The sequence below is a fragment of the Manis javanica genome, chromosome 4 (genome assembly GCF_040802235.1).
Source record: "Manis javanica isolate MJ-LG chromosome 4, MJ_LKY, whole genome shotgun sequence".
Lineage (NCBI taxonomy): Eukaryota > Metazoa > Chordata > Mammalia > Pholidota > Manidae > Manis > Manis javanica.
The window spans coordinates 18,755,935-18,779,539 of record NC_133159.1 but is presented as its reverse complement, the minus strand read 5'-3'; the positions used below and the strand labels follow the sequence as shown (position 1 = coordinate 18,779,539).

General features: G+C 39.8%; 1 protein-coding gene and 1 long non-coding RNA gene across 4 annotated transcripts; one reads left to right on the top strand and one right to left on the bottom strand.

The window, feature by feature from the left end:
- Positions 1-11,557: 11,557 nt before the first annotated feature.
- RSRP1 (arginine and serine rich protein 1) lies at positions 11,558-15,777 on the top strand. Of its 3 annotated transcripts, none has more exons than XR_001850884.3 (5): positions 11,558-11,775; positions 11,982-12,500; positions 13,359-13,510; positions 14,108-14,786; positions 15,347-15,777. XR_001850884.3 is itself a non-coding variant. In XM_017646052.3 (5 exons), exons 2-5 carry the CDS (start codon positions 12,038-12,040, stop codon positions 15,464-15,466), a joined length of 819 nt encoding a protein of 272 aa, XP_017501541.3. In that variant the 5' UTR covers positions 11,558-11,775; positions 11,982-12,037; the 3' UTR covers positions 15,467-15,777. The 3 variants fall into 3 exon arrangements, 2 of the variants coding, with proteins under 2 accessions (XP_017501541.3, XP_017501548.3); XM_017646052.3 differs by having other exon boundaries at positions 14,703-14,786; XM_017646059.3 differs by having other exon boundaries at positions 11,637-11,793; positions 14,703-14,786.
- LOC118972348 (uncharacterized) lies at positions 12,507-20,062 on the bottom strand. The gene is made up of 3 exons (XR_005061256.2): positions 19,893-20,062; positions 16,989-17,053; positions 12,507-12,645 (listed from the first exon to the last, which is right to left on the bottom strand). It is a non-coding gene; the product is annotated as an uncharacterized lncRNA (long non-coding RNA).
- Between the last annotated feature and the right edge of the window lie 3,543 nt (positions 20,063-23,605).

The window sequence follows — 23,605 nt, the reverse complement described above, 5'->3', positions numbered from 1 at the left end:
CCAAATGCAATGCACTCTGGATTTCTGGGTTACAACAAAAACAAGCTTATCCTAATGTAATTTGTAGCCTAACAGGAAAATGACCCATTACGATATGAATTAAACTTCAATTATTACAATTGTGATAAATGGTAAAAATGTGAGGCACAGGAAAATAGGGTAACCTATAATGGGGGAAATGAATTGGTCTTGGGGATCAGAAAAGCTGTCACATTGTTTCTACATTGTTGCTATAACCTTTCTGGAAACTAATACAGTAATATATTAAGTCACATAGATCCTTTAATCTAGCAGTTCCACTTTTGAAACTTTATCATATAAAAATACAGGTACCAGTACTTAAAGTGGTGTGTGGCTTTGGCTCCTTGTAAAATTCTAACTGTTACAAGGTATAATATCCCACTGAGCCAGAGTGTGCAAGAGGTTCAATCTCCAAACCAGTCTCATGGATTGAGGAAAGTAAATGGAGGTAATCCAATATACCACAGAGTACTATTCAAATAGGTAGATTTATCATGAGATGCATGGGACATTCCAGAGAAATCAGAGTTGGCCCAATTGAGTAATACAAAAGATACATACAACACAAGATCCCAATAGGAGTCTCAGTAAAAACTTAACCATTAATCAGGTTTGATGAAATGGCTGTTGATCATCATGGCCAACAGCTAGAGCTGGTTACTCTGAGCACATATGCTTTGTAGGCCAGACTGGTTAATATGCACCATCGTTTGCCTGTGGAAGACAGGTTGCTGTAATCAGATCTTGTTTCCTTGGTAAACCATCACAGTTTCCCTTCATCATACCTTGAAAGAAAGGTCATCTCTTGCTAAGTTGAAGAGAACAGTTCATCTTTACATAGCACCAGACGAGTGCTGTGTCTCCTGAGATAGTACCTGTGATTGGTTGTTGAGCCAAGGTTGCAAAAATCAAATATGATCCAGTAAAGACTGTGAAAGCACTTGAGGGTGCAAGACACCGAGTAGACTCCATGACACATAACCTTTGCAGAGGAAGTCTTTTACAGCATCAAGTGCAGCCTTGTGCAGTATTTCTTGTTTTTCTATTCCAGACCAGTTGACATTCTTTAGTTATTCTGCAGCTTGTCGTTGTGCCATTACTGAAGTCAAATTCCTTGTGAAGCTTGTGTAACATAATCCTCATATGGTTAATTTTGGTTCCTTTGATGTTCAGGTGAGTATGGTTGAGACAGCTTGTCTGATTGAGTAGCAGCACCCTAGTGAGCAAAGTATGCTATGCAGAGTAGAGTGAGCTTCAGACGAGCAGTATAGGGGCCATTGGGCATGGACACAAATGTCACATTCTTAGGCAAAGGCACCAATCAGTCTTTATATTGTAATGACACCACCAGTAAGTGCACCTTTGTGGGTTATCTGGGAATGATATTGGCAGGTGCACATCTGGATCTCTGTGCTGTTCGTTTACTTTTACTGGCTTCTGAGTAGACACCCCCAAAGTCAAATGACTTGGTACAGGAAAATTCCTATCACCTTTCTATGGTAGCTGCAGTAGGAATCTGCCATGGTGATGCTGCAGATAACAGTCTCATGTGTAAGTCTTCATGGCAAGAAACAGATGTGTTCAGTTTCATATATTGACGAGTGTCTCCTAAATAGCATTGCAAGTCTGACATTTCCATGCCAGAGCTACCAACCCAAGAAATGCTCATCAGGAGGAGCGGTAGGAATAACAGCCTAGTTACAGTGAGGCTCAGTAAATGCAGGCAGTGGAGGGGTGAGCCTACATGGGGTGATGATAGATGGCAGGAGTTCCTTGGGACAGCCTGCAAGACAGGGCTCTCACAACACAGTGAGTTTATTGATCTTTGTGATAATTGCCTTGAATGTTGAACTAGAAACTCTAGCTAATGATTCTATAGAAGCTCTAGTAACAAAGATGTCTGTTCTCAGCATACCTCAGGTATGAGATCAATGAATATGTCTCCCGTGTCAGAGTTACTCAGAGCTCCTTTTTCCTCTCTGCAGCTCTCATTCTTTAGATGAGCTCCTTGGTTGGAAGCTCCTCTAATCCTGTCCCTCAGTCTGCGAGAGCTAAGCCTACCCCCTGAGCTTCCACCTCAGGTACCTTGGAGGTAACTTCTTGAGTAGTGCTGGGTCTTTATTGTAATTAACTGCTGTGGGTTATACCCTGGACAAGGCTCTGTTGACCCTGAAGCCATGGATTTGAAACTTGTGAAGGACCTCTGCAACTGCTCTGACATTTTTGGAATCTAACATTGATTCCAAGGCACAGTTTTTAGAGGTGGAAACACTGTAAATCACATGACTGTCAATGAATAAGCAGTAAGAGATAAGATATTAATTTCTGGTACTTTTAGAACATAAAATATACAGGTGGTAGGATTAGAGCTATATGACCTATCTTCAAGGATAATGATTATAAAAGCAAGCTTGAAATATATTTGTTTAGAATGAGCCCATATTTATAAATAATTCCATATGCTTGTATATTTGAAAGGGTGTAGAAAAAAGGGTACTTGCTAAAATGTTAACATTGTTTACCTCTAAGTTATTGGGAAGGAGAATGGGGACTTCTTTTAGAGGAATCCATATTCCTAGGGAATAGATTATTAGCTTTCATGTTATATATCTTCAGATTTCCTTGTTACATAATTAGCTGTCATTAAAATTAATGTAAAAAATTAACATGGGCAGGGAAAGGATTACTAAATTTTTCTTAACCTACCCAACAGCATCTAATACAGTAAACATTCTATAAATATTTATGGCAGTAGAGACAGAAGGGGAACAGAAACAATTTAAATATGCTTGGGGGGAGAGGGGCTCAAGATAGCAGTGTGAGTAGGGCAGTGGAAATCTCCCAAAACCATATATATTTTTGAAAATACAACAAATACAACTATTCCTAAAAGAGAAACCAGAGGATACAGTACAACAGCCAGGCTACATCTACACCTGCAAGAACTCAACATCTCACGAAGGAGGTAAGATTCAAAGCCGTGACCCAGCGGGACCTGAGCACTCCCCACACCCCAGCTCACTGGTGGGAGGAAAGGAGTCAGAGTGGGGAGGGGGTGAAAGCACAGGACTACTAAATAACCAGCCCTAGTAATCTGCACTGGGAGCACAGATACACATTGCATGGTGTGCTAGATGTTAGAGAAACGGAAGGGTAGGGTCCAAGATGGAGACTGAAAGCAGGTCGCCACGGTTGGCTCCCCTGGGACAAGAGAAAAGAGGGTGCCTTTTAAAATTCTTAGAGGGACAAGGGCTCAACAGCTGAACAAAATCGTCCCAGCACACTCAGCCCAGCAGGCTGGGAATCTTGAGGAACTTTGGACCCTCTAACCCCATGGAGGGTAAAGCAGCCCTGAAGCCCCTCATAGTGATAAGAAGCCTGCCATTTGTTTCCCCTGGCCAGCGCTGCAAGCAGACCAGCTGACCCACCACAGCTGTGGAGTAGCCGGAGAGTGGCCCCACTCACAGCAACCACAGAGTCTCCTCCCAGCACGCAGCTAACCAGGACAGGCAGCAGAAGCCGGTGCAAGGTCTGGAAGGCACAAAGGGGCGCCATTCTTGCAAGAGAACACACCTGGTGTGGCTGCAACTCCCCACAGTGTTTTAGGCTATCCTGAAGGCCACCCCACCCAAGGCAGCTCAAGAGATTGTCCTAGAGACTGCTCCCAGTGTGCAGGTAGACAGCACAGGCAGCAGAGAAGGGCAAGGTGACCAAAAAACAGGAAGGGATTTTGTTCTCCCAGCTGACACATGTGCCTCCTGCCTGCAACCACTTCTATTGCCGTGAAAAGGCAGAAAATCTGGTCCAGTCAAAAACCACTCAGACAACCCCAGAGAGAGGGCCTGGTGAAATAGATAAAAACCAATCTTCCTGAAAACGAATTCAAAATAAAAGTCTTAACCATGATGATGGACCTGCAGAGAAATATGCAAGAGCTAAGGGATGAATTCCAGAGGGAGATAACAGAAATGAAACAATCGATAGAAGGGCTTAAGAGCAGACAGGATGAGGTGCAAGAGACTGTTAATGGAACAGAAATCAGAGAACAGGAATACAGAGAAGCAGAGGCAGAGAGACAAAAGGATCTCTAGGAATGAAAGAATATTAAGAGAACTGTGTGACCAATCTGAACAGAACAATATTTGCATTATAGGGGTACCAGAAGAAGAAGAGAGAGAAAAAGGAATAGAAAGTGTCTGAAGAAATAATTACTAAAAACTTCCCCAAGCTAGGGAAGGAAATAGTCTCTCAGACCACAGAAGCCCATAGATCTCCCAACACAAGGGACCCAAGGAGGACAACACCAAAACATAAGACATAAAATAATTAAAATGACAAAAATCAAAGACAAGGACTGTATTAAAAGCAGTCAGAGAGAGAAGAAAGATTACCTACAAAGGAAAACCCATCAGGCTATCATCAGACTTCTCAACAGAAACCTTACAGGCCAGAAGAGAATGGCATGATATATTTAATGCAATGAAACAGAAGGGCCTTGAATCAAGGATACTGTATCCAGCATGATTACCACTTAAATTTGAAGGAGGGATTAAACAATTTCCAGACAAGCAAAAGTTGAGGGCATTTGCCTCCCAGAAACCACCTCTACAGGGTATTTTAGAGGGACTGCTCTAGATGGGAGCACTCCTAAGGCTAAAGAGATGTGACCAGAGAAAATAAAATCACAGCAAAGAAATCAGACCAAGCAAATACTAACTAAAGGCAAAAAATAAAATCAACTATCCACAAAAACAGTCAAAGGAAACACAAGAGTACAGAATAAAACACCTAACATATAAAGAATGGAGGAGGAGGAATAAGAAGGGAGAGAAATAAAGAATCATCAGACTGTGTTTATAATAGCTTAATAAGAGAATTAAGTTAGACAGTTAGATAGTAAAGAAGCTATCCTTGAACCTTTGGTAACCACAAATCCAAAGTCTGCAATGGCAATAAGTACGTATCTACTGATAATCACCCTAAATGTAAATGGACTGAAGGCATCAATCAAAAGACACAGAGTAATAGAATGGATAGAAAAGCAAGACCCATCTATATGCTGCTTACAAAAGACTCACCTCAAACCCAAAGATACACACAGACTAAATGTGAACGGATGGAAAAAGATATTTCATGCAAACAATAGGGAGAAAAAAGCAGGTGTTGCAGTACTTGTATCAGACAAAATAGACTTCAAAACAAAGAAAGTAACAAGAGATAAAGAAGGACATTACATAATGATAAAGGGGGCAGTCCAACAAGAGGATATAACCATTATAAATATATATGCATCCAACACAGGAGCACCAGCATATGTGAAACAAATACTAACAGATTAAAGGAGGGAATAGAATGCAATGCATTTATTTTAGGAGACTCCAACACACCACTCACTCCAAAGGACAGATCAACCAGATAGAAAATAAGTAAGGACACAGAGGCACTGAACAACACACCAGAACAGATGGACCTAACAGACATCTACAGAACTCTATACCCAAAAGCAGCAGGATACACAGTCTTCTCAAGTGCACATGGAACATTTTCCAGAATAGACCACATACTAGGCCACAAAAAGAATCTCAGTAAATTCAAAAAAATTGAAATTCTACCAACCAACTTCTCAGATCACAAATGTATAAAACTAGAAATAAATTGTACAAAAAAAACAAAAAGGCTCACAAACACATGGAGGCTTAACAACATGCTCCTAAATAATCACTGGATCAATGACCAAATTAAAACAGGGATCAAGCAATATATGGAGACAAATGACAACAACAGCATAAAGCCCCAACTTCTGTGGGACACAGTGAAGGCAGTTCTAAAAGGAAAGCAATCCAGGCCTATTTAAAGAAGGAAAAACAATCCCAAATGAATAAACTAAAGTCACAATTACTGAAATTGGAAAAAGAAGAACAAATGAGGCCCAAAGTCAGCAGAAGGAGGGGCATAATAAAATCAGAGAGGAAATAAATAAAATTGAGAAGAATAAAACAATAGAAAGAAAATCAATGAAACCAAGACCTGGTTCTTTGAGAAAATAAACAAAATAGATAAACACCTAGCCAGACTTATTAAGAGAAAAAGAGAATCTACACACATAAACAGAATCAGAAATGAGAAAGGAAAAATCATGATGGACTGCACAGAAATACAAAGAATTATTAGAGAATACTATGAAAATCTATATGCTAACAAGCTGGAAAACCTAGAAGAAATGGACAACTTCCTAGAAAAATACAACCTTCCAAGACTGACCAAGGAAGAAACAGAAAAATCTAAACAGACCAATTACCAGCAACGAAATTGAATTGGTAATCAAAACCCCTGTTAATCAAAACCCCGGAGCCAGATGGATTCACTGCTAAATTTTATCAGACATAATACCCATTCTCCTTAAAGTTTTCCCAAAAATAGAAGAGGAGGGAATACTTCCAAACTCATTCTATGAAGCCAGCATCACTCTAATACCAAAACCAGGCAAAGACCCCACAAAAAAAGAAAATTACAGACCAATATCCCTGATGAACATAAATGTAAAAATACTCAACAAAATGTTAGCAAACCGAATTCAAAAATACATCAGGAGGATCATACATCATGATCAAGTGGGATTCATCTCTGGGATGCAAGGATGGTACAACATTCAAAAACCCATCAATATCATCCACCACATCAACGAAAAGAAGGACAAAATCCACATGATCCACAAGGAAAAGAAGGACAAAATCCAGCATCATCTCCATAGATGCTGAAAAAGCATTTGACAAAATTTAACATCCATTCACGATAAAAACTCAACAAAATGGGTATAGAGGGCAAGTATCTCAACATAATAAAGGCCATATATGACAAACCCACAACCAACATCATACTTAATAGGGAGAAGCTGAAAAGCTTTTCACCTAAGATCAGGAACAAGACAGGGATGCCCACTCTCCCCACTGTTATTCAAAATAGTACTGGAGATCCTAGCCATGGCAATCAGACAAAACAAAGAAATACAAGGCATCCAGATTGGTAAAGAAGAAGTTAAACTGTCACTATTTGCAGATGACATAATATTGTACATAAAAAGCCCTAAAGACTCCACTCCAAAACTACTAGAACTAATATCTGAAGTCAGCAAAGTTGCAGGATACAAAATTAATATGCAGAAATCTGTTGCATTCCTATATACTAATGATGAGCTAACAGAAAGAGAAATCAGGAAAACAATTCCATTCACAATTGCATCAAAAAGAATAAAATATGTAGGAATAAACCTAACCAAGGAAGTGAAAGACCTATACCCTGAAAACTACAAGACACTCCTAAGAGAAATTAAAGAAGACACTAACAAATGGAAATTCATCCCATGCTTTTGGCTGGGAAGAATTAATATTGTCAAAATGGTCATCCTGCCTAAAACAATTTACAGATTCAATGCAATCCCTATAAAAATACCTACAGCATTCTTCAACAAACTGGAGCAAATAGTTCTAAAATTCATATGGAACCACAAAAACCTCGAATAGCCAAAGCAATCTTGAGAAGGAAGAGTAAAGCAGGGGGGGATCTTGCTTCCCAAATTCAAGCTCTAGTACAAAGCTACAGTAATCAAGACAATTTGGTACTGGCACAACAACAGACCCACAGACCAGTGAAACAGAATAGAGAGTCCAGATATTAACCCAAACATATATAGTCAATTAATATACGATAAAGGAGCTGTGGATATACAATGAGGAAATTACAGCCTTTTCAACAGCTGGTGTTGGCAAAACAGGACAGCTACATGTAAGAGAATGAAATTGGATCATTGTCTAACCCCATACACAAAAGTAAATTCAAAATGGATCAGAGACCTGAATGTAAGTCATGAAACCATAAAACTCTTAGGAAAAGACATAGGCAAAAATCTCTTGGAAATAAACATGAGCAACTTCTTCATGAACATATCTCCCTGGCAAGGGAACAAAAGCAAAAATGAACAAATGGGACTATATCACACTGAAAAGCTTCTGTACAGCAAAGGACATCATCAATAGAACAAAAGGCATCCTACAGTATGGGAGAATATATTCATAAATGACAGATCCGATGAAGGATTGACATCCAAAATATATAAAGAGCTCATGCACCTCAACAAACAAAAAGCAAATAATCCAATTAAAAAATGGGCAGAGGATATGAACAAACACTTCTCCAAAGAAGAAATTCAGAGGGCTAACAGGCACATGAAAAGATGCTCCACATCGCTAATCATCAGAGAAATGAAAATTAAAACCACAATGAGATATCACCTCACACCAGTAAGGATGGCCACCATCCAAAAGACAAACAACAACAAATGTTGGTGAGGTTGTGGAGAAAGGGGAACCCTCCTACACTGCTGGTGAGAATATAAATTAGTTCAACCATTGTGGAAAGTAGTATGGAGGTTCCTCAAAAAACTAAAAACAGAAATACTATTTGACCCAGGAATTCCACTCCTAGGAATTTACCCTAAGAATGCAGCAGCCCAGTTTGAAAAAGATATATGCACCCCTATGTTTATCGCAGCACCACTTACAATAGCCAAGAAATGGAAGCAACCTAAATGTCCATCAGTAGATGAATGGATAAAGAAGATTTGGTACATATACACAATGGAATATTATTCAGCCATAAGAAGAAAACAAATCCTACCATTTGCAACAACATGGATGGAGCTAGAGGGTATTATACTCAGTGAAATAAGCCAGGTGGAAAACAACAAGTATCAAACGATTTCAGTCATATGTGGAGTATAAGAATAAAGAAAAAAAACTGAAGGAACAAAACAGCAGCAGACTCACAAAACCCAAGAATGGACTAACCAAAGGGAAAGGGACTGGGGAGGAGGGGTGGGAAGGGAGGGATAAGGGGGGAAAAGGAGCATTACGATTGGCACACATAGTGTAGTGTGGGGGGCACAGGGAGGGCTGTACAACACAGAGTAGACAAGTAGTAATTCTATAGCATCTTACTACGCTGATGGACAGTGAGTGTAATGGGGTATGTGGTGGGCACTTGATGATGGGGGGAGTCTAGTAACCATAATGTCTCATATAATTGTAATGATACCAAAATAAATAAATAAATAAGTAAATGGGCTTGGTAGAGATAACAAGAGAATCATTAAATCAATAATGTCATGGTGACACATTGCAGAACCTCTAAATGAATAATGGGAGGGAGGGAAAAAGATATACTTGATCAGACTGGCAAAACAAATGGGATAAAGTGAAAAAAAGCAAAGTAAAATAAATAATAGCAATGGAAGAGATAAGATCAATGTTACTGTTATAATAAATGTACATTGGTTGAACTGACCTATCAAATGAAAAAAGTTTTTCATATTGGACCTAAAAATTCAGCTAGGTGTCACTCACCTAGCTCAGTTTTTGTGCACCTGTTGAAACACATAAAGCAAAACAAAGTGAACATATAACAAAAAGCATCCTATTCACAATCCACAAATACCATTAAACTATTTGAAAATACACCTGGTACAACAAGTGCAAGATGTGTATGAAAAAAGCTGTGAAAACTTAATGTGTTAGTTTCCTATTGTTTCAGTAACAAATGACCACAAACTTAATGGCATAAATCAACCCAATTTGTAGTCTTACAGTTCTGTGGGTAAGAAGTCTCACTGGGCTATGAAAGTCAAGGTGTCAGCAGTACTGTGTTCCTTTTGGAGGCCTCAGGGAGAACACCTGTTCGTTCAGGTGTTGGCAGAGTTCAGTTCCATGAGGCTGCAAGCCTGATATCTGTTTCCTTGGTGACTGGCAGCTGGCAGCCATCCTTAGCTCCTAGAGGCCTTAGTACCATGCAAATGGCCCCCAACATTTCAGACATAGCAACAGGTCATGGAATACTTTTCATGCTTTGAATCTGTTTTGTGATTAGATTGGGTCTATCCTATATAATTCAGGATAATCTCATCTAAAGGGCCTTAATCACATCTGCAAATATCTCTTTGTCTTGTAAGGTAACATATTCACAGGTTCTGGGAGTTAGGGCAGGGGCATCTTTGAAGGACATTAGTCTGCCAACCACAGTGAAGGACATTTAAAAGAAAACCTCAAATAAATGTAGAAAGTGTCACGTTCTGGGATTGAAAGATGTGCTATTGTAAAGATATAATTTCTGCCTTAATTAGCCTACAAATTCTGTGCAATAACTGAAATTGGATTTTGAATCAGGTGAGTATAAATGCTGACAAGATCGTATTGTTTAGAAAAATAAAGGAACACTGACATCCCTTGCGGACTTTAACTCAGGTAGTCTGCGCTAAAGAAGTCAGTATTCTGCACAAGGGCAAGGTATGTTTCCATTATTTTTACTGCTAACATCCAGGATTTTTCTAGTCACCTTACTTTAGGCCCACATTTGACTGTTACTATGGACTATCTACAGAGGCTCTTACCACCCTTTCCTTGTTCAAAACCAACAGCATCACGTTATATGCAGTGTCACTTTATTTCCCCAACACATTTTACACTTGTCAAATCTGATTTTTCTGTCCATTCACATAGCTTTATGAGAACGTTAAGCAGAAGTTCCTGGCAGATGGGCAGTGTCTTTTCATTTTATTTGTAATAGTACTTGAAAAAATGTTTCTTTAGAAGCATTTCTGCACTTAAGAACAATTTCCATCATGCTTCCTCCGATGTCGATGATATCCTCTGGACAATGCCAAGTAAGGCAGATCACAGGCGTGGGTTAAGATTCTGTTATAAGGCTTTTTTTATTCCCTTTAATCTGTGTATGACTGGGGATGTCGGATGAAGATGGACAAGAGAAAAGTGAGTTTGTATTTCCAAAGACACTGGCTTTTGTAAAAAATGCCACTCTCACTTTCAAAAAAGCTCATATAACTAACTTTCTTTACAGATACGGTACTTCATGCAGTGAAAACTTATTTCAAGGCAATTGTCATGTTTTATTACCCATAAGCATGTTTGGAATGTATCCTATTTACAAATAAAAATAGTTTTTTCCCCCAACACCAAGCACACTGTTCTTGGAAGAGACATTTCAGGCGTTATTTTGATCCCCCTAGACTATAAAGGTAACCTACGTGTGTCTTTGCATTCTGACTTCACCGTTCTTATCTTTACTAATGAAAACATGGGAGTAAAAACAACCTGTTGTAAGTTAATATTGCATTTACAGAGATCCGGTAACGTCTCGAGGAGGGGCGCGGTCCGGCAGCGGCGGAGTCCGGAGGAAGGTGCCAGGGAGGCACAGCTCGAGTCTGTAACTTCCCAGAGGGTGGAGGCAACGACTCAGTCAGTATCGGCCGGGCAGACAATCCTACAGACCCGTGTGGCGCCGCGCCAAGCCTCTCAGTTTCTCCTAATTTCCAGCCAAGAAAACAAACAGCCATGGGCCGCCTCAGACCCGGAGGGAGTGGCACCTCTCCCCTTCCGAGGTTATTGCGCATGCGCACCACGGAGGCCTTTGCGCGAGGCGGGAGGGAGGAGCGAGAGGAGGAAGGGTGACGGTTGGGTGAGGGGAGCCACGCCCATCGCACCAACGTCTCTGCGCACGCGCCAGAAGCCAGCTTCTAGTTCTTTCGACCAGTTTGCGGAATTCCCGCTTAGTTCGCTCCCGGACGTTGGGGCGGATGGCTGGTCACTCATCTAGAGCTGCTTTAAGAAGTTCCTCGTCGTCCTCCGCCTGGGTGGAACGTGTCCGTCGGGACTTTCTGCGTCTTACGTGAGGGGTCGGCAGCCCTTGGTTAGTTTTCTTACGCAGGTACCTCAGGCGTGTGTGGCAGGGCAAAGTGCCGGGCGTCATGGGGCCTTAAGGCCGGTGAGCTGTGGCCGGTGCGGGGCCGGAAGCCTTTGGAGTTCGTGAGACTCGTATTCTTCCTCCGTCCGGGACCCGCGCGCCGCCGGCACTGCTTCCGGGTATTAACGCCCCTCCCACTGGTTGGTTTTTAGGGACTACACTTGGGGAAGAGACTTTGAAGCAAAGAGAGCTGACAGCCGCAGGCGTCATGTCCAGTTACGTGAATTTGTGGCCGGGCTCGCCGCAGGAGGATTCCTTCTCGACCACCCGGTCGGGCCAGTCCAGCCGACTGTCCTCGGCCTCCAGGAGCCGCTCGTCTTCCGGAAGCGGCTCGCGGTCCCCGTCCCGCGGCTCGAGTCGGTGGTCGTCCCGGAGGAGGAGCAGGTCGCGTTCCAGAAGGCGCCACCAGAGGACGTACAGGCGCTCCTCACGGTCCTACTCGCGGAGCCGCGGCTCTTCCAGGAGGTTCTCTCGGTCTCCTTCGCGGTACCGATCCCGCAGCCGGTCCCGATCTCGGGCAAGGTCGTACTACCGAAGGGCCTACGCGCTCACCCCGGGGCGCCGGCACCACGGCTTTGGTCGCACGGTGCACCCGGAGGAACACAGAAGTTGGAGGGGGAGAGCCAGGACGAGGTCGCGAAGCCGAACCCCCTTTCGGTTAAGTGACAAAGGTGAGTAGTTTGTTGTAGAGGCGCACGGTTAACGTCAGCGTTTGCACCTTTATACGTGTTTGGCGACACTGTGAGTAGGCTAGGGAACCAACGTTGCTGTATAGTTTCACCATTTTTATTTCATTTGGTTCCTGAGATGTTAAAGCTTTCATTGGGAGGAAAGAAGGAGGGCATTAGGTTATTGGTTAAAACTAGTTTACGTGGGGCATCCAGTTTTAAAATTGGCAACGTCCTTTCCCCTTGGGATTAAAGGTCAGCTGAGGCGTCAAATGGCTCTGGGGGTGGACAGAACCCTTTTTCGTAGTGGTTGGCAGTTCTTACGGGGCCTTCTAAATTAGTGACTTCGTTTCCCCCACTTTACTCCCAAGAGCTTCTGTAAGTTGACTGTGCGAACGGTAAGAAAAGGCCCAAAGTTCTTTCTATAGTTGATAACTATATGGAAAATGGGATTTTGTTCCAGTATTCGAAAACGAATGACTTGTATTCTGGATGGGATTAGATCTAATAATCGGTATTTAAAAAAGCAAACAAGTCAGCCTGAGAATGGACTTTGAAGTGTTGGTTTTAGATATGACAATTGTACCATATTAAAAATATTGTATAAAAAACCATGTTCAGAATACATATTTGAAGAGCAAGGAAAAACCTCAGGCCTTGGTAAGGAAGACTGAAAACCAGTTGTTGAGATTAGGGGTGCTTCTCAGAAAATAAGCTAGAGAATTTTTTTTACATGGATAGAGGTTAACAGTTTACACATGGAAATAGTATTTACAAATTTTTATATTGCTGTATTGTGATTGAGTCCTTTTGGGGAAATACCACAGAATTACTGAATGTCTTGTGTTTTTTCTTTTGTAGATCGAATGGAGCTGTTAGAAATAGCAAAAGCCAATGCCGCAAAAGCTTTAGGAACAGCTCACCTTCATTTGCCAGCTAGTCTCAGAACTGTTTATGTACCTAAAGAAACAAACCGTAGTACAGCTCTACCAAATAATGGTGCAAAGTTTGAGGTAAGTATTTAGGTTTATCCAAACAAAATCTTCAGAAAGTTACTGCGATTTTCATTTGATTACCTTAGACTACTTGGAAGGGCTAGCTAAATACACATCTGACAATACGGTGTCTCCTCCATGAAAATGGGAGATAAGTGGACTTTTATTTTCAGTTGACAACAGCACTACTTTCAAAATGTAATTGGTACTTTGACAATTTCTGTGTAGTTATCAAATTTTTCTACCTAGTCTTTACAGAGTATTTTTTTTTTGTAGCTTTCATTTGCGGCATTGTTCCCACAAATTCTGTACTCAACGTACAGTATAGTTGATCTGCTTTATTTCTGTCTTATAGAAATCATGAATGTGGTCTCCAGACATTGAAGAAAATCTGTTGGTAATTGATACATGAGCAAAAGCATCAGAGGTTTAACTAATTTGAAATTTTCACACATTGAAAGCATAGTTTTTGTTGGTATATCAATGTGCGTGCTAGAATTGGGACAGGTACTATTTGGATAAGATACTAAAAAATTTTTGAACTGAAGTACACTTTGTAATGTTGGGCATCTGTGATATAGATGTCCCTTTCATAATATATGCAATATATTCCAGATGTTTTGAGAGATTACAGAAGAAGAGGCCTACTTCACTTGCAGATAAGTTTATTATAATTCTCCAGAAATGTGCAGGATGTGCATTGGCAAATTGCACTGGGCTTTTAATTATGAGAAATCCAAAGCATAAAGGTCTTAAAGATTCAAGGTAGTCAGGAATTGATAGATTCAGTTAACACAGGAAGTAAGTGTTATCAAGGTGAATCTACCATTTGGACCCAGATACAGATTTGCTAAATATTAGTAGTAGATAAGATCTTAGTTGCTTTTTCAGATGATTGTGTGCCCAAAGGGCAAATGCCTTACTTGTTTGAAACTAGGTATTTTCTGGTATGACTTCACTTTCAAAGTTAACTTGAATTTGCATCAAGGGAATACAATTCTGCTTTATGGGAAAGAGTGTCTTAAGCCAGTGATTGAATCAGTTTTGTTACCCAGGAAACTAACAAGTACTATGTTGTTGAGGCTGTTGGTTAGATCCAACTTGATTTATATTTCTAATTAAATTTATATACAGTTGGGCTGCTTTTTATATGGTATTGTAAACCAAGGGTAATGGTCTGTAAAAAATACACTTTCTCTTGCCTGTCTAGCTTTTGGAAAAGCTAACGGAAGATGGAACTAAATATCTCAAGGAAAAATCTTCCCAGCAAAAAAACATAGCTTTTAGCTCTAATGTAAGTATATCTAAGTATACTCAAAAATTGGACTTAGAACATATTTTCCTAATATGGGCTTTTTAGAAGGGCCATCATTTTTGTCTTTGTGGAGATAGGGTTTTTGGTCCTCTTAAGCCACTTTATAGATGCTTAAATATTTTGTGTTTGCCATTTTTACAAATGACCAGTATAATGGGCTTCTACATCTAATATCTTCACTCTGTGTTTCAATTTAAAAAAATATTTAACCTTATCCTGTAATTATTGAAATGTTTAAAAAGAAAATCTCAATATCTTAAGAATTGGAATATTTTTAAATCAGATAAGAGCTTTAAAAAAAATCTCAAAACTATTTTATAAACACTTCATCACTCCCAAATACAACTAATTTTCCCCCCATACTTCCTTGCCTTTACAATTTGATTGGATCAAGTTACAAATGAGGGTCACACTTTGCATTTTATTAGTGTCTCATAAGTTTTGATCTTAAATCAATTAATGTATTTTGTAAAAACCAAATATTTTAAGTATGTACAGTGTATGTGTTCAGGAAGCTAACTTAAGAATTTCCCTTCCAGAATTCTGTAGCCAAGCCAATGCTTCAGAAATCATCTAAAGCTACTGCTGAAGTGACCTCTACAGGATCCTTGAAAATAGATGGGAAAAAAAGTCCATATGGACTGTGGATACCTGTCTAAAAGAAAGCAAAGGGCTAAGACGGCCTGAAGTGCATTGTACTACAAATTTGTGTTTCTATCATTATTCCATTTACTGGTAATTGGTGAAATTACCATGTCACAAAAAGATGTAAATACTTAAATATTAACATTTAGGTTTCCTTACAGATCTGAGAAAGCACAAATGGACCAGATGTTACATACAGGGGAGTCTTGTATATATACTTGTAAATGTTTTGTTTAATGATAGGTTATATTTAAGTGAAATTCCTAAGACACAGTAATTGAGCTGTTTGTATTGTATGTATTCTTAAATAAAAATTTTTTTGTTATTTTGGCCTCACTTTATTATATATATATTACATAATGGGTAATTATTTATGTAGAAGAAAAAGAAGATAACTTTTTAAAAGGCTTGCTAATCCCAAGTCCAAGACCATGAACTGACAGTGTATAGGGCTCACTGACCTTAAGTGGGAGTTTGTGAGAAATGCTCAATTTCAAGTTGCCAGCCTGGACCTGAATTAGAACCTGAATCTTAACTGTTCCTAATTGATATGAATTCTCTTTAAAATTAGAGAAATTTGGTCTAAAATTTATGGAATATTGGCATAGTGTTATCCTAGAAGAGTTACTCTGAACTTCAGGGTAGGAAACTCAGCCAAAGAGGGTGAAATGGAAATGACCCAGTTGAGCTATAAAATCTGAGATTTAGTAACATTTAAAGTGAATATTACCCTTAATTATGAACTGAAAAAAGATGCAGTTGGTCTAAATAGACTAATTACAGACTTGTAATTTTTGCCTGTTAATACATGTTGGCAGACACTAAACTAGAAATACTTAAGCCATTTTTTAGATCTTTGCAAGTATTATTTGACTTAAATGCTTGAACATAAGGTGCCAACTTACAACTTTATTTGTGGCTATGTGCTGGGCTTTAGCAACAAAACATGTCATGTGTAGAATCTAGGTAAGTAAAAATGGTAGAAACTGCATGGTTTTATTTTTTTCCTATAATTTTTTTTTTACAAGGTATGTTTTTCTTTCCTAGTTGCTTCTTTGCCACCATCTTGAACCGCCTCTTAAATTTAGAAAAAATCAGAAAGATTTCCAATAGGCAAGGATAACAAGTTAGAGAACAGGATGGGCAGAATATTACAGGCAAAAAACAAGTAACTTGGAAAGACAGATGAATAGGTGAACAAGCTGAAGTCCTAAATTTTTAAGTAGGAGTTATTTTAAAGGTGGTGAAGGTCCTCAAGTTATATAATAACAATTAAATTGTTATTAACTAAAGCTGTGTTGTCCAGTATTCTACTTGAACTTTCCAATACAATAGCCACTAGCCACATGTGTTTACTTAAAATTCAGTCCTCCATCATATTAGCTACTTGCCATGTGTGGCTAGTGGCTACATGGGTATTTTTCATAACTGGCCCATCAATTTGTCCTCGTCTAACTTGACCTTGTTGGTTGCGCCTGGCCAGTACTATTTTCATTCTCTCCTAGACTTTATTACAGTGTAACTGGTGGTACATACCTCCAGACTGGCTGTCATTACGTGAGATGCAGTTCTCCAGGCTTGATACTCTCAACTAATATCACCTGTGAACAATAAAGCAAGATGATGGTAAATGGTACCAAAAGACTAGACTCAGTGCTGTCCCAAAGAAATAGGAGCTACACTGAAAGATAAAAAGAGGTGACTTACTCCAGTTTATTTAAAGAAGTGGTATTTTACTTTATTGTACAGGTGGTATAATCCATTGTGTGCTTTACACTTAACACCTCAATTTGCCCTAACCATATTTCAGATAATCACATCTTAGGCCGTGTGTGGCTTCCCTTTTGGTAAGCACATCCCTAGATAGTAGGTTCAGGTATCATATTCTGCTGTTTTCCTTAAGGTGTAAACTGACTAGAAAAGCCATGATTACTGACCTAACTTAACCACAACATGCTATCCTTTGGTTTTCTTTAATGAAGACCTCTTTTAAGCTTATCTAGTAAAATAAAACTTAGAGCTCAATTTTCATTTCTCTATGGAGTCCTTCCTCAAAATTACTCAGATTTACATGCATTTGCCTTTTTTTTTTTCTTTGATCTCTTCGATTTCCTACACCGGCTCCTTGTTTTTTGCCTACTGTTAGGATTTTATCCTTGGCCTGCTTCTCCATTTATAAGCTCTCCTGCCAATTCCTCAACTTTACCTTAACTATCAACTAACTCGAGGAGTATCAATTTCTGAGCTCCAGTTCCTAATGCCTACCCCAGCTATTGAAAATGAACCTTTCCATACTGAGCTTATTACCTGTTAGAATTAGTGGCTTTTACCTTTCACCCAGTCACCTTCAAAGTCGTCCTCAAATCATATCTGCTTTTTTGGTTGAAGTTGCAGTGGCTGTTCATAGTCCTTTTCTGCTCTGGAGAAGCCCTATTTTCCCTTTAAACCCAGGTCAATGTGATCTCTGAAACTTAGCACTGTTCTTTCCCTCTCCTTTCTTTTCCCTTAGTACAAAAGTATTAAATGTTTCTTTGAAAATACTCAAAACAATGGCAGATTATTGCTTTTGTGTTAAGACTGGGCAGCAAGGGTGTGTATTTGCCTTGAATTATTCTGAAAAATAAGTCAAATTACCATTTCTATTTCCATTCCCCAAAGTCAATCACTGTAAACAGTATAATGTACTGGTTTTTTTTCTGTGCTTATACATACCTGTCTTTGTAGAGATGTTTATGAGTATCTTCATGTTAGTACAGATTTGCCTCATTCTATAATTGTATGAATATCATAAGGTTAAAATTTTCCTATCCATAGTACACTGAATATACCTTTATTAATAGCACCTTACATATTACCACCTTTACTTTAGCTTGCTAAAAAGCCCAGTTTATTTTCTTTAACTTTACCCAGATGCTGCTTTTCTTCCTCCAGCCCTAACTCAAGTAATTTGCAACCTAGGCAAGAAAAATGGCAAGCAAGCCCAGTCATAAACAACATAGTAAAAACAGGAAGGATTCCATCTTAAGAATAAGATTGCATTTTAAAACCCAAGAAGTCAAAAAGTAAGTTTCTTAACATAACAGGCAATAACTCAGCCCACCGTGGGAGCAGGACAGGCAGTCTTGACTGATATGCTCCCAAACCAAGAAGCTGCTATTCTGGGAAAGAATCAAAGCAGTACATTTCTTGTGTTAAGTTAACTTTGCAAAATAACCCAGAAGACTGATAAGAAACTTAGTGTCTCTTCAAAAATAAACATTTGGGGACCATTTAGCAGGTCTGCATCCCTAGCCCTTTGTCTCTCAACCACCTATAAAATCCCTAAACACACAACTATGGACTCTCTTGTCCCCTCCTGGCATGAGCCAGGTGCTCTGTTCTCTCACTTTATCTCTAAATAAAAGCTTCTCACTTGCTCTCCTACTTTGAGTGTTTGTGAAGTTCATTCTTCGACTCTGTGAACAAGAACACCAACATCAGGTATATTTTCATGTTGGGGATTACTTGTTTATTTCCACAGCTATTAGTGGTTGTTAGTGCAGAAATAACAGTAATAAATGTTTTTTTGTATATTCCTTATTTATTTATTTTACTTTTGTATATTCCTTTTATATTCAGCACTGCTGAGACAGGGACTGTGGGTTTAGGCAGAGTAGGGTGAGGGCTTCCAGAAAAAAACAAAGCAAGATAATTACAGTCAGAACAATGTAAACATGTGCAAAGAAGTCCCTACCGAAACTCTGAAACTCCATGTTAAGCATTACAAAGTCATACTAACTCTCTAGGGTCAAGATACCAGACTAGGAATATAGGCATTCTTCAGTGAAATCATTTAAAGCTCAAAAGGCCAGGAGCAACTTGGCCTGGAATGTTTAAATGTTCCCCAGATAAAGTACCTCAGCATAACCTGTGACTCCATTGTGTCAAGTAGATCATGACACTGTAAAATTTACCTTGGCCTGCTAAAAGGCCCAGTTTATTTTTAACTGTACCCATACATTGTTTTTCCTTCTATAATCCTAATCAAGTACTCTGCAACCTGGGCAAAAGATTAATTTGGTAAGCAAGCCCAGCTATAAACATCTCCAAAATTTAAGAAGTAAGATTCTTAACACACTCTTTAGTGAACAGACAACAACCCAGCCCACCCTGGGGGCAGGGCAGGCAGTCTTCATTGATACACTCCCAGAGGGAAGCTACTATCCTGAGAAAGAATCAGAGCCGCAAATTTCTTCTGTTACTCATAAAAAATGACCATTCTGGGACCACTTAATAAGTCTGCACCCTTAACCCTTTACCACATTCCTAAAAATCCTCAACCACACACAAACCCCCTGGACAATGCACCACCACAGACTCTCTTGTCCCCTCCTGCTGTGAGCCAGGAGCTCTGCTGTCTCACTGTATCTCTAAATAAAAGCCTCTCCCTGGCTCTCCTACCTTGAGTGTTTGCAAAGTTCATCCTTCGACTCCACGAACAAGAACCCCAGTATCACTGCTATTAATTTCTGGCAGTTTCTCCGCTGGGCATGGAAGAAGGAACAAGATGGTGATGCCGAGGTTCTTGCTTGAATATTTAACATTCTTGTGTCATTTAATTGACACAAACAAGACATGGACTATGCTGAGGTATTTTCTCATGTGGGGGATGTTCAAACATTCCAGGCTAGGTCATTCCTGGCTTTTTTGACTAATCCTTATTGAAGAATGCTTATATTCTTAGCTTGATACTTCAGAGAATTAGTGTGATTCTGTCTTTGTTTAGTTGTTTAACATGGAGTTTTGGTAGGGGTCTATTTCTGGAGGCTCTCACCTTACTCTGACTATACCCACGGTCCCTGTCTCATTCTCCCCTCTACAGATGGAGACCCTAGCTGCTGCTAGGGAAAGGGAGCGACAACCGCTCTGGCTGCTTCATGCTGAGAAGGGACACTGTAAGGGGTGCAGTTAGCTTTCTACCAGTGGTGGGTCAAAAGGGCCTCAGAAGATGGGCATTTCCATCTTGGGTTCTATTTCTATCACCATTTGCAGTTTTATGGCTTCTAGGTGAGACAGAACAAATCGTATTTGGTTAAGTATACAGGGGCCAAATATTAGTATTAGGATAATGATGAGCTCGATGAGTAAAATGGATTTCCACTAAACGGTTGTAGAAAGCCAGTTTCCTATTGTAGTGATTCATGAGGTTTCGGGACCTGACATAGCTTGGATCTGCCTTCGGAGATCTTGGAGTGAATTAGAGACATTTTGCCAATAATTTGGAATGTACACACAACACTCAACTTTGATTATGGCACAGGTTCCTCCTTGTGCTGCTGTTAAGATGTCTAATGCTATTCTATTTTGTATAACTGCTTGGCGCATTAGTTTAACTTCTGTATTTAGGAGAGCTATTCCTTGGATAGTATCATTTAAGGCTTTTTGAGTAAAATTGTTTAAGGACTCAATATGCTAAATTACATCTTCTAAACTAAGAGATGGCATAAAAATGGAGGCTAGGTGATCATACCAATGAAAAACACTCTGTCTAACGATGTTGGAGGTTTGGGAAGTTTGCGGGGTGTGCGATATTTTTTACCTACCGTACTTGCATCCAGGGAAATCCCAGAGTGCACTTCTCTATCTACCCTGGAGGAAGCCACGGCCAGAGATTAGTTCTACACAGCCAGTGGGTGCCATTTGGGGCTGGCCAACGGATTCCAGGGCGCCTTAACTAGTCTGTGGCAAACCAATCTGTAGCTTGTTACTGTATGTGAACAGGGGTCTTTGGGAAGCCAACCTAAATATCGGGTGAGGCTTGGGTGATAGTCATTAGAATGGTTTCTTTGCTCCCAACAGAGGGGGGCTTTCTGATTTAAGCGTCCTGCCATTGGAGTAACCCAAATGTACTTATCCCAAATTTGAAAAAAACCATTTTCATATCTGTGATTATTTGCATGGAGAATTGGTCTATTAGATGCATTTTGTAGTTGGGGTAGAGCAATAATGGTGGCTAAATTTTTTGTGACATTATATGAGAAGGGAAATTTATGCCCTTTGTCTCTTAGAGTATTATTAATGGGCCAGAATTTTACCTTCCAATTAGTTATTCCAGCACTAACTGTGCTTTGGGCAGTGCGTTCATCATTTATAAGAATTTGTCACTGCGACCAATCATGTCTCTGGAGAGGAGACATCCCCCAAGGGATTCCTGAGGTACTGGAAACAGGAAGTAATCTACATATCCAACAGGATGAACTTCTATTTATCTTGGCTATGTCTTCAGCCCAATTTAAGAAAGAATTAGATTCATTCATTATGAAGGGAGCATTAGAGAGTAGCACATAGAAAAGCAATGTTGATCTCATATTGATTACTCAAAAGAGGAAAAAAAGAAAAAATATGTATGGAATACTTATCTCAAATACGGGTAGTTGAGGATTTTCTTTTGAACAGTAGTTTCAGGTCTTCTATGGGTTCACAGGCATACGCGGGTCTTTGAACTTTGGTGTTCTGTGTAATAGGTTTTTCTGTATTTGTGTTGTCTGGGAGATCTTGAGAGGAATCTTCTCAGTATTTTACTCTGGAATGGTGAATCTAAGCTTTGATACCTGTGACCTTAACGGCCATAGGAGAAGAGAGTATAACAGTGCGGGGCCCTTCCCAGATTGGATTAAGAGTTGGAGAATTAGAAGGAATTGACTTAATTAGGACTTTGTTTCTTGGTTCAAAGAGGGCTTCCCTAGAGGTTCTGTTTTGTCCTTCAGTTAGGTTTTGAAGGAGTGTCTGAAATTTAGCTAGGTGTGTCACATATCGGATTATTTCTGTGACTTCTGTCTATGATTAAATCATTCTTTAAAAAAGGTCTTCTATATAGCATTTCAAAGGGGCTTAACCACGAAATTCTGGGAGTATTTTTTTTATTCTTATCATGGCTAAAGGTAGTAAGTCAGGCCAGGGCAAGTGAGTTTCTTGTGACCGCTTTCTTAGGTGTCTTTTAATAATATCATTAGTTTTTTCTACTTTACCTGAGGATTGTGGCCCCTAAGCACAATGTAAATTATACTGTATACCAAGAGCTCGGGACACTCTTTGTGTCACGGCTGCTTTAAATGCTGGGCCATTGTCACTTTGCAATCTTTGGGGCATTCCAAAGCGGGGAATAATTTCATGTAAGAGTATTTTTACTACCTCTTTTGCTTGTTCAGTTTTACAGGGGAAGGCCTCAGCCCATCTTGTGAATGTATCTATCCACACAAGAAGATACTGGAATCTTTTTGCCTTTGGCATATGTGTGAAATCAATTTGCCAGTCTTCTCCTGGGTATCTGCCTGTCCACTGTAAACCAGGAGGAGCGGCTTTTCTATTTAATGGGTTATTTCTTTGACAAATCTCACAGGTTTTAGTGATTTGCTCTATGGTCTTTAATAGGCCATTGCCTGCAAAAATCCTTTTGGCCATCTGATAGGTATTGTCTATGCCTAAATGAAAAGTCTGGTGTAAAGTTTTAAGAACTTTCCACTCTGTATTTTGAGGTAAATACATTTTCTCATCTTCTGTCTGAAGCCAACCAGAGGGAAGAAGAGAGCCACTTTTGGAGAGGCTATCTTGCAGCTTTTTTTTAGTATAGCTGGGGATAATATCAGCTGGCACACCTGTCTATAAGAGAGGGGCTTGGATAGGTGCCTTATAAGTCTCTCGAGCTGCTTTTTTGGCTTTTGTATCAGCTCGCCTGTTTCCTTCTGTTACTTCATCCATTCCTTTCTGGTGGCTTTTTTGCAGTGAATAACTGCTACCTCTTTAGGCTCATGCACAGCTTGTATTAGCTGGTTAATTTCATTATGGTATTTTGTGGGGGAGCCTTCAGAATTTAAAAAATCTCTTTTCTTTCCATATGGCTGCATGGGCATGCAGCACTAGGTAGGCATACTTAGTCAGTATATATATTGACCCTCTTTCCTTTCCCTATTTTGAGAGATCTAGTGAGGGCTATTAATTCTGCCAGCTGGGCACTCATGCCCAGTGGAAGTGGTTGGCACTTGATAGTATCCCACAGAGTGACAACTGCATAGCCAGCTTTCCACTGGCCCTGCTCAATGAAGGAGCTGCCGTCTGTGAAGAGGACAAGCTCTGGGTTCTCTAAGGGGGTGTCTTTTAGGTCTTCCCTGGCAGAA